Source organism: Cherax quadricarinatus, chromosome 1 (genome assembly GCF_038502225.1).
Source record: "Cherax quadricarinatus isolate ZL_2023a chromosome 1, ASM3850222v1, whole genome shotgun sequence".
NCBI lineage: Eukaryota > Metazoa > Arthropoda > Malacostraca > Decapoda > Parastacidae > Cherax > Cherax quadricarinatus.
In genome coordinates this window covers 39,557,527-39,572,520 of record NC_091292.1, presented here as the reverse complement: position 1 = coordinate 39,572,520, position 14,994 = coordinate 39,557,527, and the positions used below count along the sequence as shown (strand labels likewise).

Genomic DNA, 14,994 nt, shown 5'->3' with positions numbered 1-14,994 from the left:
ATCATGTTTGCCATAAAAGTTGTTCCAGTTGTCAATGAATGGGATTGCAAGTTCCTTGCAATATCTGTCTAGCCAGCAATTTACACCAATTGCCCTAGACAACCATTCATTTCCTACTCCCCTTCTAGGCAAGATGCTACATATGATTGGGACCCCTCCCTTAGACTTGATGAAATCTATAGCTGACCTGTACTTATCTAGCAGCTCTTCTCTCCTACCCTTCCCAATATCATTTCCACCAGCACTGAGACAAATAATGGGCTTGTTCCCATTACCTGACATGATATTATCCAGCCTGTTAATTATGTCCCCAACACCAGCTCCAGGGAAGCACACTCTATCTCTCATCTTATTCCTATTACAAAAAGCACGGTCAATATATCTTACCTGAGAGTCACCAACCACAAGAATGCGCTTACCTCTGTTAGCAGGGGCAGTAGTACCCTTACCTTCACTGGCCACTGAAGTACATTCATCCTGAAGAACAGAGAAGCGATTTCCTACCTTCAGATCTTCACTCTTAACTTTCCTTATTCTGATTCTCCTCCCATTACTGGTTACCACTCGCCACTTGTAGCAGGTGCTGGACTGCACCTCACTGCTGGTAGCCGTTGCTACCTCCCCACCTACAGCCTCCTCACAGCGAGAGACAGACTGCACCTCACTGCTAGAAGCCTCATTCCCCACAACTCCAGCCACCTCACACTCTCCCAGACCCATTGAGGTGGACCTTCAGCCTCCTAATCTCCTCCTGGAGAAGCAAGACCTCCTCCTTCAACTCTCCAACCTCAATTTTTAAAACACTGCAGAAGCAAGCCATGCTTTGTAACCGTCCACGCTAATCCCCAAAGCAGCTCAGGGTCTGTGACCTCACGTGACGACTTACCACTGAACACCTGTGTGTCTATGCGACACACAACCTCAGTACAACGTCGAAAATCACTAAGTCTATACAGTGTTCTGTGAACAGAGTTCTACAGAACCAACAAGAATGAGACAAGAGACGATCTTCCAACAAGAGCCAATAAGGGAGATTTAAGCTCGTCTTGTCAAGAATAAGTCCAACCACCAAGCGAGTCTAGACCAGACTAAATACTTTAGGCGAGGTGTGATCACCCCCCCCCCCCCTATCACGTGATAGCTCTGTGGACAGTTGCTGCCTAGCAACAGAAGCCGGTAGAGTAACGAGCAAAGAGCGATAATTACAGTAGTTAGACAATCATAATATATGTGTTGCATCCTACCTAACAAAAGTAAATAAGTCAAATAATATAAAGCAATATATTTACGATTTAGCTATTATTGCAAATATAAGCAATATAAAATTATATGAAAAGGTAATATACATTATATATATTGTAACCCATTCAGGGGTTGCAGCACCCAACAACACGACAAGCGGTCGCACTTGGAGTTGCGTTAATGTCTTTCACATTATTACTGATTACTCGTGTCACTTTAATAACAATTTAATATAAAAATCTAGAGTCACTCTTGTGCCAAGCACTTCTATAATTTTTTTGTGTCTTTATCACTAAGTTATGCCCCTAGTACTAGGGAGTAGTAAGGGAGAAAAAGTTAGCATATGAGAAGTTTTTACAAAGTAGAAGTGATGCAAGGAGGGAAGAGTATATGGAGAAAAAGAGAGAGGTTAAGAGAGTGGTGAAGCAATGTAAAAAGAGAGCAAATGAGAGAGTGGGTGAGATGTTATCAACAAATTTTGTTGAAAATAAGAAAAAGTTTTGGAGTGAGATTAACAAGTTAAGAAAGCCTAGAGAACAAATGGATTTGTCAGTTAAAAATAGGAGAGGAGAGTTATTAAATGGAGAGTTAGAGGTATTGGGAAGATGGAGGGAATATTTTGAGGAATTGTTAAATGTTGATGAAGATAGGGAAGCTGTGATTTCGTGTATAGGGCAAGGAGGAATAACATCTTGTAGGAGTGAGGAAGAGCCAGTTGTGAGTGTGGGGGAAGTTCGTGAGGCAGTAGGTAAAATGAAAGGGGGTAAGGCAGCCGGGATTGATGGGATAAAGATAGAAATGTTAAAAGCAGGTGGGGATATAGTTTTGGAGTGGTTGGTGCAATTATTTAATAAATGTATGGAAGAGGGTAAGGTACCTAGGGATTGGCAGAGAGCATGCATAGTTCCTTTGTATAAAGGCAAAGGGGATAAAAGAGAGTGCAAAAATTATAGGGGGATAAGTCTGTTGAGTGTACCTGGTAAAGTGTATGGTAGAGTTATAATTGAAAGAATTAAGAGTAAGACGGAGAATAGGATAGCAGATGAACAAGGAGGCTTTAGGAAAGGTAGGGGGTGTGTGGACCAGGTGTTTACAGTGAAACATATAAGTGAACAGTATTTAGATAAGGCTAAAGAGGTCTTTGTGGCATTTATGGATTTGGAAAAGGCGTATGACAGGGTGGATAGGGGGGTAATGTGGCAGATGTTGCAAGTGTATGGTGTAGGAGGTAGGTTACTGAAAGCAGTGAAGAGTTTTTACGAGGATAGTGAGGCTCAAGTTAGAGTATGTAGGAAAGAGGGAAATTTTTTCCCAGTAAAAGTAGGCCTTAGACAAGGATGTGTGATGTCACCGTGGTTGTTTAATATATTTATAGATGGGGTTGTAAGAGAAGTAAATGCAAGGGTCTTGGCAAGAGGCGTGGAGTTAAAAGATAAAGAATCACACACAAAGTGGGAGTTGTCACAGCTGCTCTTTGCTGATGACACTGTGCTCTTGGGAGATTCTGAAGAGAAGCTGCAGAGATTGGTGGATGAATTTGGTAGGGTGTGCAAAAGAAGAAAAAGGTGAATACAGGAAAGAGTAAGGTTATGAGGATAACAAAAAGATTAGGTGATGAAAGATTGAATATCAGATTGGAGGGAGAGAGTATGGAGGAGGTGAACGTATTCAGATATTTGGGAGTGGACGTGTCAGCGGATGGGTCTATGAAAGATGAGGTGAATCATAGAATTGATGAGGGAAAAAGAGTGAGTGGTGCACTTAGGAGTCTGTGGAGGCAAAGAACTTTGTGAACAGAGAGAGGGGGTAAAGGAGGTTTTGTGTGCGAGGGGCTTGGACTTCCAGCAGGCATGCGTGAGCGTGTTTGATAGGAGTGAATGGAGACAAATGGTTTTTAATACTTGACGTGCTGTTGGAGTGTGAGCAAAGTAACATTTATGAAGGGGTTCAGGGAAACCGGCAGGCTGGACTTGAGTCCTGGAGATGGGTATGAAAAGGTAATATACATTATATATATTGTAACCCATTCAGGGGTTGCAACAACCACCAACCACAAGATAGGTATGGGGTGCAAAACATAGATATTATACTAACTCCTCATTTACCAATGAAGATTGAGCTTATGAATAAACTGTCATGAAGCTGCTCCGTGTTCACTCAGCAGTTGATATACTGAGTAACATCCTCATCCATTCCAGTTATTATTATTTTTGGTTATTTATATCCTAACATTCAATAATGCACATTTTATTATTAAACAGGTACTTACAGAAAAATGCTGAACCAACATGGGTCATGCTGAATAAGGCATTTATAATATGGTACAGAATGTCAGAAAAGAAATGATACTCAAAACAGATCATGCTTTTGCACCATCTCTTAAATATTTATAAAAGCCCTTCCCTTCAAATAGGGTACTTTAATGTTCAAGAGATTTTGATCTAATGAATTGGAGCAGCTTTCCCCTTCCTCAGATCAAACCTGTATGCCTCTTATTCCCCAGGCACTGAATGACCTTTAAAGGCTTAATGCTACCCCATGAATATTAATAGCAAATTCAGTACAACCTTTCTTAACGGTAACAAATTAACATTCAACTGGATTTTTCACAATTCATTAATTCTTGGTCATTTTCAAGATGAGGAAGTACAGAAACAAACTGTTTCCTTTAAGGTCAGTCGCTGTTACTTCCTTGAGTCTAGCACTTCCCTATGAAAATGTTCCCCTCAAGGAAGGTTCCTTGATGTTGGTGAGGGGCTCTTGATTTAGGAAATTGGATCTGTGCTCCAGTTCCCCAAATTAAGCCTGAATGCCTTCCACATCCCCCCCCCCCAGGCGCTGTATAATCCTCCGGGTTTAGCGCTTCCCCTTGATTATAATAATAATAACAATAATATGAAAATGTTGTTCTGTAATAATAATTCCCCAAAACTCACACATGAGAATCTGAGTACTATGCTTAAGTGCATACTGTCTTCCAGATTTTTAATCACTTTGGAAATATGAAAAAATTTTGGTCAATTTTGCCCTAAAATAAATAACAAAAAGTACTTGTGATTCTCATTGAGTCTTGACAATAATCTCAGGAACCTAAAAAGCTTGAAACAGAAACTCCCACTTAACTGTTTATCTTCATTATCATGAAATGTACAGTACTTGCATTCACATCAATTTTTACATCAAATTTAACAGCCAAATATCAAAGAAATTCTTTTGTGCTGAAAAACAAAAAAGGCCCTTTAACAGTTATTTAGCATATTGTACACACACTATAATCATATATACTGTACTTAAGCTCTCTATTATATAAAAATCAAAGTTTATCAGTCTCAGTAAATACTCAATTAAGAGCTCTAAATTTATCACTACATATTTTGATATCTAGACACTCAACATATTTTCTTTATTGATCCAGGTACCATTAAAACAAACTTTGGATTACATGATATATATTTTGACATGGTGCAAATACAACGAGCAGCTTTGTGTTTCCACGAACTACTCTTTCATGATGTTAATACTTATAAATCAATAATATAAAGCTACTGGGCTTAACAACATAATGTAAACATCATTCTCAGCCTATCTTCACAAAAACTGCATACATACATGTTGTTAATTAAAGTACTACACATTGTAATAAAATAAAATATTTGATAATGGCCTTACAGAGTGGGTCTTAGTGCATAAACTAGTCCCTTAGGCAGCGCAGCTTAACTAGTACTACACTGTCCACATATGAGCCATTAAATATGGTGCTGACACAATGTGTCTAAAATTAGATGATACAAAAATCTTAATGCCTACACTGCCAATTACTACTATGCATAAAAATTTGTGAGCTAAATAATAAAAGTTTACATAAAAATGAAGTAAAAAAAAAATTTTGCAGTATCAATGTCTGCCCATAAGATGAAATCTGTTAATTTAAATGATATGGTATTAACACAAGATTTTCTTAAATCCATGTAAGTAGGATTCAGATAATTCTAATTACAATACTCTGTGAAAAGTATTCCGAAGATATTATTTCCACTCATTAATACTGTCATCATTGAAAAAAGAACTCCCTTTGCAAGAGATGTGAGCAGAGAGCAGAGCACACTCCCAGTTGTCCCCATATCACTACAGTGTGCAAGTGTCCCTACTATAAGCCTCACTGCCACAAATATGAGACGATTCCTAGCCAGATAATAATTACTGGGATTGCTACAGCTTTTACAATCATCATTATGTGGATGTAGAAAACAATGTCCAGAGTTTACTTTTTTCTCTCGCAAATATAACTTTTTCTTGGATTTTTTATCAATGAAATCACAACTTAAGAGTTGCTTACATGTTAGATAATTATGAAAATATAACAAATTATAAGTTTTATATGCAGTAAGCTCTCTTATAAAGCTCCTCTACATAGTGCAATACTTGTAAAGACAATTGCAAAATATATTAAAAATTAAATTGTAAGTGAAAAGGCCTTCATACTGTGTTATTGAATTCTGAATATACTTTTCAAATGCATATGCAAAAACCAAACTATATTAAATAGCTTTATAAGAGAGGTTAGTGCAGCTGAATAACCTGGACAAAGATTACCATCAAGAAGTTAGCTGGCACTTGTGAATTAATGGTTCCAACAATGGCAAATTAAAATTTACTACAAAAATTATGAATAACAAAATTACTGTTAAGTTTTTGCTTTTATCAAATGAAAAGGAATTATTGCCAAATTTTTAGAGCAAGTCACAAATGTACAGCAAAGTTAGTGATCATCTGCTAAAAAATCAAGAATAATTCCACTGTAGTGTGAAGTAATAAAAAATATTATTCTATTTCATATATATAAGAATGCTACATATGACATTTGCTTATCCTAGCATTTTTTTCATGATACCTCACTTATAAGAGGAAAAAATGTGAACTCCAAAAATATCTTCTGCAAATAATAATTTATCAATATGTTCGAGGTTTTGCTCACTACAGCAAGACTGATAGTAAAGACAATCTTGCAGATATTTAAACTTGTTGTTAGAAACTGAAAGAATTTCTAGATTTGTTGAAGTGCTGGTACAAGTCTATGGATGAAAAACAACATTAACAAGGAATGTAGAAAGAACAAAAAGTAGGTTGAGAAGTATTGAAGGTGTGCAGCAGCACAACTACATAATCAAGGTCAATATATTATTGTGGTTTAGTGTGATGTCTGACTAATACTGGCATGGAAATGTGATTAAGGGTCTATTTAAACATGTGCTGAGTGGGTCCCCATTTTACGATGGTGGTGCTTACATTTTTATCACCTTTGTGTGGTACTCTGTTTACTGGCACTCTGGTATGTTATGATTTGTTTATTTTGTTTGGAAATAACACTCTAATCTCAACTGTTGTTTTAGAATGGCTTGAAGTGTGGACAGATATTTACGAAAAGAAAAAATAAATTTTTCAATACATAAATTGCTTCTTATCAGAACAGAGTGGCCCTCTTAAAAGAGATCTGCACTCATTCTCTAGTTGTCTTTCAATAAATGCACAGACATCCGAATTCAAGTTAACCCACCACTCTGCAACATCACCTGTCCATCCATTCAGAGTGATGCACCATATATAACCATCTCCAGAACTAAAACTGATTTCCTTGAACTATGGATCTTCAAAAATGTTAGCTTCTTCATGCTCCAACAGCATCTTAAATCCACTCACTCAGTTATAATGACTAAGATGCCTATCAACAATATAAAGAATGACATTATCATTAGTAGCAATTTAAGCATTGTGATAACATGTCTAATAAAAATTGTGCTTGTCTGTCAGCTAGTTCAAGACTTCACATATTAATTCTCCTTTTAAAAATCTATAACATTTTCATGCAAAAACTCAAAAAAGAATCAAGCTCAAAAATTACAGTGTAAGTAAAATAGTCAGAATAGTTAATGCAACATCCTAGGCCAATTATCCACTACTGATATTGACAATAATTGAAAAGGGAAGGTAGAACTTGAGGTGGTCTGAGGGACTGAAGACTTGGCAGCGAGAAGTACAAGTCTGGGGAGCTCATGTGAGGTGGGAGTTTTACCACTCCAAAGGTTGAAACAAGCCGGCTGTCATCAAGAGCTTCTTCATACCAACTTGACTGTAGCAATTAGTCAACCAGCTTGTGCCCATTCATAGCCAAAGCAACTGTTATGCATTGCTTTAGAGAAATTATATAGTGGGATCAGCAACTGTATCAGTCTTTAATGCTCTAAAATCCCATTTGTTTGTATTTATAGTGGTGCAGTAATGCTGCTCCAGCACTGCTCACTGCAACATCATGCATCCCAGAGAGTTGACCCTATATGGCACCTGACCCTATGTAGCAGCTGGCCCTATGTGGCAGCTAGCCTTATGTGGCAGCTGCCACCCAACATCAGCAGTGCCAAATCAAACAGCAAAAATGACTGAGGAATTTGGCCATGGAGTCCCACTCTGAGGAAGAGCCACACGTTCCTACTAGGGTGCCGTGCTGACTATGAACTTCTCAGGAACTGATCTAAGGATCACCACCATAAACATCAGGTTGTTTTAATTTTAACCCTTTGATTGTTTTGGTCGTATATATACGTCTTACGAGCCAGTGCTTTGGACGTATATATACTCAATAATTCTAGCGGCTTCAAATCAAGCAGGAGAAAGCTGGTAGGCCCACATGTGAGAGAATGGGTCTGTGTGGTCAGTGTACACCACATAAAAAAAATCCTGCAGCACGCAGTGCATAATGAGAGAGAAAATAAAAACTGACCATTTTTTTGGATTAAAACGCCGACTTTGAGGTGTATTTTCGTATAGTATTTATCGTTGTATTCTCATTGCCATGGTCTTGTGTGATAAAATGGAAAACATATTACAGAAATAGAGATGATTTTGATTAGCTTCATGATGAAAACAACCTTGAAATTGAGCTCAAAGTAGCGGAAATGTTCGATTTTTACCAATGTTCAGGAGTAAGCAAATCACACCACACATCCAATACACGTCAACTGGGGAGTCTAATATTCTTTCACTAGTGCACTGATATTATTTACACCATTTTTACAATAATGCAGTAGTCTGCATAACAGTAAATTTTTTATTTTTTTGTATTAATAAAAAATCAAAATAGAAAGCAATAGTAATACAAGAGGGGCCTAGAGATGTGACTAATGAACAGAGGATATGTTATTTTAGTGCCAAGAATGTCTACATTGTTTATTCTGGACCCTATTTTGAAATTGGCATTTTTTTAATTTGCGTGAAATTGTCCAAATTGCCAATTTTTTGACCACTTTATTGGGTAGTTCAAATTGGTAAATGGGCAGTTTCTTGTACTCAACTGATAGAAAAAATGGAGTTCTAAAGAAATAGCCATGAGTTTGGTCAACTGGAACAACATAATTAGCCAAAAATAGGGCTCAAAGTCAGGAAAAGTGCCGATGCGTATATGTCGCCGAGACCACTAACTTTGCAGGAGCGTAATTCTGCGAGTTTTCGACCCAATTTCATACTTTTGCTGTCATTACCATCGGGAAAAGATTCTCTATCATTTCATAAGAATTTTTTTTTTTTTTTCCAAAAATTCTGCGACATAGAATGACAGTTTCAGAAAGGGGCTTGCGACAGTCAAAGGGTTAAAGTGGAGACGCTGCAATTCCACTTTCATGTCAAATATCTTCTCAGGAAAGGGAACAGCAAGGTCTTTATGAAAGATGAAGAGTTACTAGTGACCATGATGGTGATTATAATCAAAACTCTTAGAAGTAGAGGACAGTGGTTTTAGGATATGGTAGCAGGTGCAGCAGCTGAGGATTATCACCTGATCAAGATCACCAGATCAAGAACATGAATTGAAGAGCAAGCCAGACGACAACTAGAGCAACCTAGATTGGTTCAAGAATTACCCTAATCCCATTCCCTCTGAAACATGAGAGGGGTTAACAATCAGACACCCTGGCAGTATACATGTTTCAACAAGGTTGTGTGCAGCTGATACTCTTGACACTACAACACAGGGTAGAGTCCATATTACAGTAAGTCTAGCATGAGGAGATGTGACTTTGGCTGGAGGCCAGCCTGCAATATGAATGTTTAATATTTAATATTCTACTCTCAGCAGGAGTTATTACTTGCCACTCCAAATTATTCATTCCAACAGATGGTGACAGAGAAATTTCAGCTCAATGGCCAGGTATGTATGGACTATGCTGATAGGCTGGTATTATACCTACTTAATGGCACATCATCTGTCATTTTCCTCTCAAAGGGGCTAGTTTACCAAGTGCAGAAGCCTGATTTCCACAAAATGAAGCAGCAACATCACTAACACTGAAGTATGGCATTTTTTTCAGGAACTAGGGTGTCACAGATATGCTGTCCTAAACTCTCAACCCTCAGTCTGACAAATGATTAGTGGCTGCAGTTTGTGAGATCATTGAAGACAACAGATAACAGCCTGCAGACTGACAGGCTCTGAATGTCCTATGAAATTGCTTCAATTCCTTGCAAGACCTAAACAAGTTGCTGACCTAATGCATGGGTAGACATACAGTGGAGAAGAATGCTACATCATACAAAAATGCAGATAGCTAAATTAAGTGTAAGAGTATGAATCTAAGACACCAAATAGCTGAGGAACTGGACAGGCAGTGGCAGCCAAAATGTTCTATAAATATATGATTAAGTTGGCTGGCAGCAGCTAATATTCTCTCCACTGATGCTCCCCCCAAGAAGAAGATCAAGCAAATACTTTGCTCCCAAGATAAAGAGCACTGACAAAGTAACTTGCTGGGGAACTTAATACAGACCTTGTTACAATACTATACTACAAGTTTACTATTTTATTTATTTCTTAATCTGCTTGTATCACTCAAGAAAACTTACTTAAGGCATATAAAGTGTGTGCAGTAGACAATGTATACTGCAAGCAAAGTAATAACACTGCCAGTGAGTCTGTTGCTGCCTCTTACCAGACAATGCACAAGTTCTGTTTAATAAAACCTTCCCTAAGGATAAAATTTTCTTGCAACCACATGCCCCAGATTTTAAATTTGCTGTTAACTAATTTTAAATAACAATAAAAGTCTAATCATCAATACAAACATGGAAAAATGAGGTGTAGTGCACATCTTTCACGACAACTTTTATTATCACTCTTTCATGTTTGGGATATTGGCAGTTTGGAGGGATATGTTGTGTATCTTTATACGTATATGCTTCTAAACTGTTGTATTCTGAGCACCTCCGCAAAAACAGTGATAATGTGTGAGTGTGGTGAAAGTGTTGAATGATGATGAAAGCATTTTCTTTTTGGGAATTTTCTTTCTTTTTTGGGTCACCCTGCCTCGGTGGGAGACTGCCGACTTGTTGAAAAAAAAAAAAAAAAAATTGACAGGAAAAAGTAGACTAGATACCTTCCCTTCTTAGCCATGAGTTTCAAAAATGTTAGTGAGTAGCTGGTTAACTAAGCCAGGAATGAGGATCTGCTTAACCCCTTGACTGTCGCAACCCCCAATCCTGAGATGTCTCCTGGTGTCAGAAAAAAAAAAAAAATCCTATGAAATGATAGAGAATCTTTTCCTGATTGTAATGACACCAAAAGAACAAAATTTGATGGAAAACTGATGGAATTACGCTCTCATGAAGTTAGTAACCTCGGCAATATTTACAAATCGGCGATTTCGCCCACTTTCAGCCCTATTTTCGGCTAATTCCATTGTTCCAGTCGACCAAACTCATAGCTATTTCTTTAGAACTCTGTTTTTTCTATCAATTGAGCACAAGAAACTGCCCATTTACAGATTTCAACTACCCAATAACGTGGTCAGAAATTTGCAATTTGGCCAATTTCACAAAAATTAAAAAATATGACAATTTCAAAATAAGGTCCAGAACGAACAATGCAGACATTCCTGGCTCTAAAATAACATTTTCTTTGTTCATCAGTCACGTCTCCAGGCTCCTCTGATATTACTCTTGCTTTCTATTTTGAATTTTTATTCAAACAAAAAATAGAAAATTTACTGTTATGCAGACTACTGCAATACTGTAATAATTGAACAAATAATGTCAACCTATTCATGACTGCATATTAGAATGGCTAGTTGGACATTTATTGGACAATGACATCATTTGTTTACTTTTGAACATCGGCAAAAATTAAACATTTCCCCAACTTTGAGCTCCATTTCCAGGTTCTTTTTATAGTAAAACCAATCATTTGATTGGTTTCACATTTACTATGATAGAATGGGAAACATATTAGTATACATTTTCCATTCTATCAAATGAGACCAAGAAAACAAGAATACAACCATAAATACTATACAAAAATAGATCACAAAGTCGGCGTTTTAATTAAAAAAAAAAACGATCATTTTTTTTTTCTCGTTATGCACTGCGTGCTCCAGGATTTTTTTTATATGGTGCACTGACTCAGACCCATTCTCTCACATGTGGGCCTACCAGCTTTCTCCTGCTTGATTTGAAACCGCTAGAATTTATGAGTATGTATACGTCAAACACGGTGGCTCGTAAGACGTATATATATGACCGAAACAGTCAAAGGGTTAACCAGACCAGATGTGAGGTGCTAGTTACCCAAGCCAGGAGTTAACATGTGGTTAACTAAGCCATGAGTAAGGAGCTGTTTACCTATGCCTGCAGTGAATAGCTGGTTAATTACATCTGAGTTGATCACAGCTTTCTTTCAAAACTCAACTAGACAAGGTGAGGAAAAATGCTCTGCTTTGGTGGCTAATAGCTTATAATAAATAAAAAAAATCATAACTTATATACCAGTAGTAACATGATGCTCATGACATAACTAAATTAATTCACTAATAAATGAGAGCAAATTATATATAAAATCTTTGCACCTGAGGCTATTGGTAAGTTCAGTTTACTATTAAGGAAATTATAATTATAATCAAAACTAAGCTCTGGGTCATATAGCACTGCACTATTACAGAAAGAATCATGTTAAATGCAAATTAATCAGTAAATCTTTTATGTAATTAACAAGTCAGAGATATCCACCTACCAATACATATACTGTAAGCACAGTAACATCTAAAATTTTGAACACAAATCAAATTATAAAAGCACATTGTGCTGGATATTACATGTGGATACTAACATTTATATATTAGGAAGGTTGAAGTTAGCCATGTTGTTAGCCTCAGACCAGGCTGCATGTGTAGCACCATCCATCTCTCCCGCCACAGTGTTATCACTCCTTAACCGGTGGGATGAACCTCCAATCTTTGAACCACAGTCAGGACATGTGCCTTCCTGCATGGCTCCTCCACACTCAGTGATGCAATATATATGTCCTTGAGGACACTTGTACCAGTGTCCTTGTCTCAGTCCCATAGTTTTCAAAATCATAATCTTCTCACTTTGACTGATTCCTAAGCCACCACAATACTTCTCACTTTCTTTAAGAAGAGCACAAACTTTTGTGTCCAGTACTGAATCAAATTTTACTGTAGGATCCATTAATTTATCCAACTGTGCCTTGATTACTCTGACACTTTCATTGCTGTTGGTCAGAAATTTTTCTTGAAAATTCCAGTAAGCAGGAAGAATCATTAGACGCTGCAGTTCACAGCTCACTTCTTCAACCATTTGAGGGGCAATGATGGTATTTTTTTGCATAACAAGTTCAACAATAGCTTCCACTCTGGGTCGTAAACGAATTTCATGCTTAGACCCCAGATGTACACTATGAAGTCTTGCAAACAAAGGCCTAGCACTGAGAGGCCTAGCTTTATCTTCAGACAAAGACATCAGAATCTTGGTTGCTTTTTTAAGGACTTGGGCTTGAAACTGTATAAGTCTCAGTTCTCCTTCATTGATGAAGGCTTTCTTATGTTTCAATGGACCAACACCAAGTTTCTTAAACAGCTCTTTGACCTGGGTCATGAAGCGTGCAGCAATTTCTGGATCTGTGGAGGTGGAAGATATAATGAAGAACTTTACACTTTTGTAACTTCTACACTCATGAGATTACTGTCAATCTTTACTGGATTTTTAGGGAAAAAAGACACCTATAAGATAGGTAATGAATTAAAGTAATGATCACAAAAAATTATCCTGGAGAAATAATTTATATATATGGTGGACCCTTGACTTACGAAGGCCTCGTCTAACAATAAAATCAACTTACGAAGCGTTTCAGCATAAAAAATTTCCCCGGCCTACGAACAAAAACTCAACTTACATCATTTGTCCAGAACGCGTTCACGCATCCCTCTGACCTGAGTGCCCTCAGCTGCCCTGCCTTCAGTTAGTATGCCAATGTTTACAAGCCAGTACGGTCGCTTCCGCGCATACATTCAGTACATTTTGTATTATTCCAGTGTTTTTAGTGCTTGTAACTGCTAAATAATAAAAAATAATAAAGCTCCATCTCCCCTCCTCCCATCCCATCACTCATCACTACATCTTCAATAAAGGTGTCATTTATTCTTCATTTAGTACAGTACATGCACAATATATATTGTGCACGTATTCTTTTTGTGTGTAGGAAAATGTATATTTCATGTGGTAAATTTTTTTTTTTCATACTTTTGAGCATCTGGAACGGATTAATTGGATTTCCATTATTTCTTGTGGGGAAAATTAATTCAACTAATGATAATTTTGTCTAATGATGAGTTCTCTGAAATGGATTAATATCGTAAGTCGAGGGTCCACTGTATATATATATATATATATATATACACATATATATATATATATATATATATATATATATATATATATATATATATATATATATATATATATATGTATATATATATATATATGTATATATATATGTATATATATATATATATATATATATGTATATATATATATATGTATATGTATATATATATATATATGTATATATATATATATATGTATATATATATGTATATATATATATATATATATATATATATATGTATATATATATATATATATATATATATATATATATACATACAGTAGACCGTCATTTAGCACGAGTTTATTTGGCACAATTTGGGTATAGCACAATTGAAGAATTGTGGCACAATTTTACATAACAGTCGTTAGATACACGGCTCAGTTTGCGGGAAGGAAAAAAACTTCCCTTTTCCTCAAGCGGCTGCCTTGTTGTGGATCAGCGAGGGAGACCTCCTGCCATCCCCAGCCACCCCCGACACCACTCCACCATCCTAGCATTCATACTTCATGCGTGTCCAGTACAACTTCTCTGCTACAAGCTTATGATTGTGAATTGTGTTTTGATCTTTTAATTCAATATCTTGTATCTGCCAAGCAATCACGACACCCAGTAGGCATATCAGTGTTGCTCAAAGTGGCAAGAAAAGGTGTAAACATTTAAGTCTTAGAATTAACGAAGGAAACAAAGATATTAAACAAGACATAACCTGTGGCCATAATGAAGTGTTACTTTGTACACATAAAAAGAGGTTTAACATAAGTTTGTGTGACTGACTGACTTACTGAATCATTTGACTGACTTATTGAATGACTTGAGACTTACTGAATCACTAGACTGACTTACTGAATCACTTGACTGACTTACTGAACGACTTGATTGACTTACTGAACGACTTGATTGACTTATTGAATGACTTGACTTACTGAGTGACTTAAAGTTAGACACTCCAGTACAACCATCAACTTCAGTACCAGAACCTCTACCATCCACCTCAGCCCAGTAGGGCCAGAGCATAACTCTCCACTCTC

The 14,994-nt window shown here is 36.9% G+C and overlaps 1 protein-coding gene across 2 annotated transcripts in view; it reads right to left on the bottom strand.

The window, feature by feature from the left end:
• Positions 1 to 4,674: 4,674 nt before the first annotated feature.
• The window catches only part of LOC128685213 (NFX1-type zinc finger-containing protein 1-like), a 429,985-nt gene continuing 419,665 nt past the window's right edge, over positions 4,675 to 14,994 (bottom strand). For both annotated transcript variants that reach the window (XM_070080633.1, XM_070080696.1), the window contains exon 13: positions 4,675 to 13,196. In XM_070080633.1, the coding sequence (XP_069936734.1) occupies positions 12,388 to 13,196 (809 nt within the window). In that variant the 3' untranslated portion in view covers positions 4,675 to 12,387. The remainder of the gene's footprint in view (positions 13,197 to 14,994) is intronic.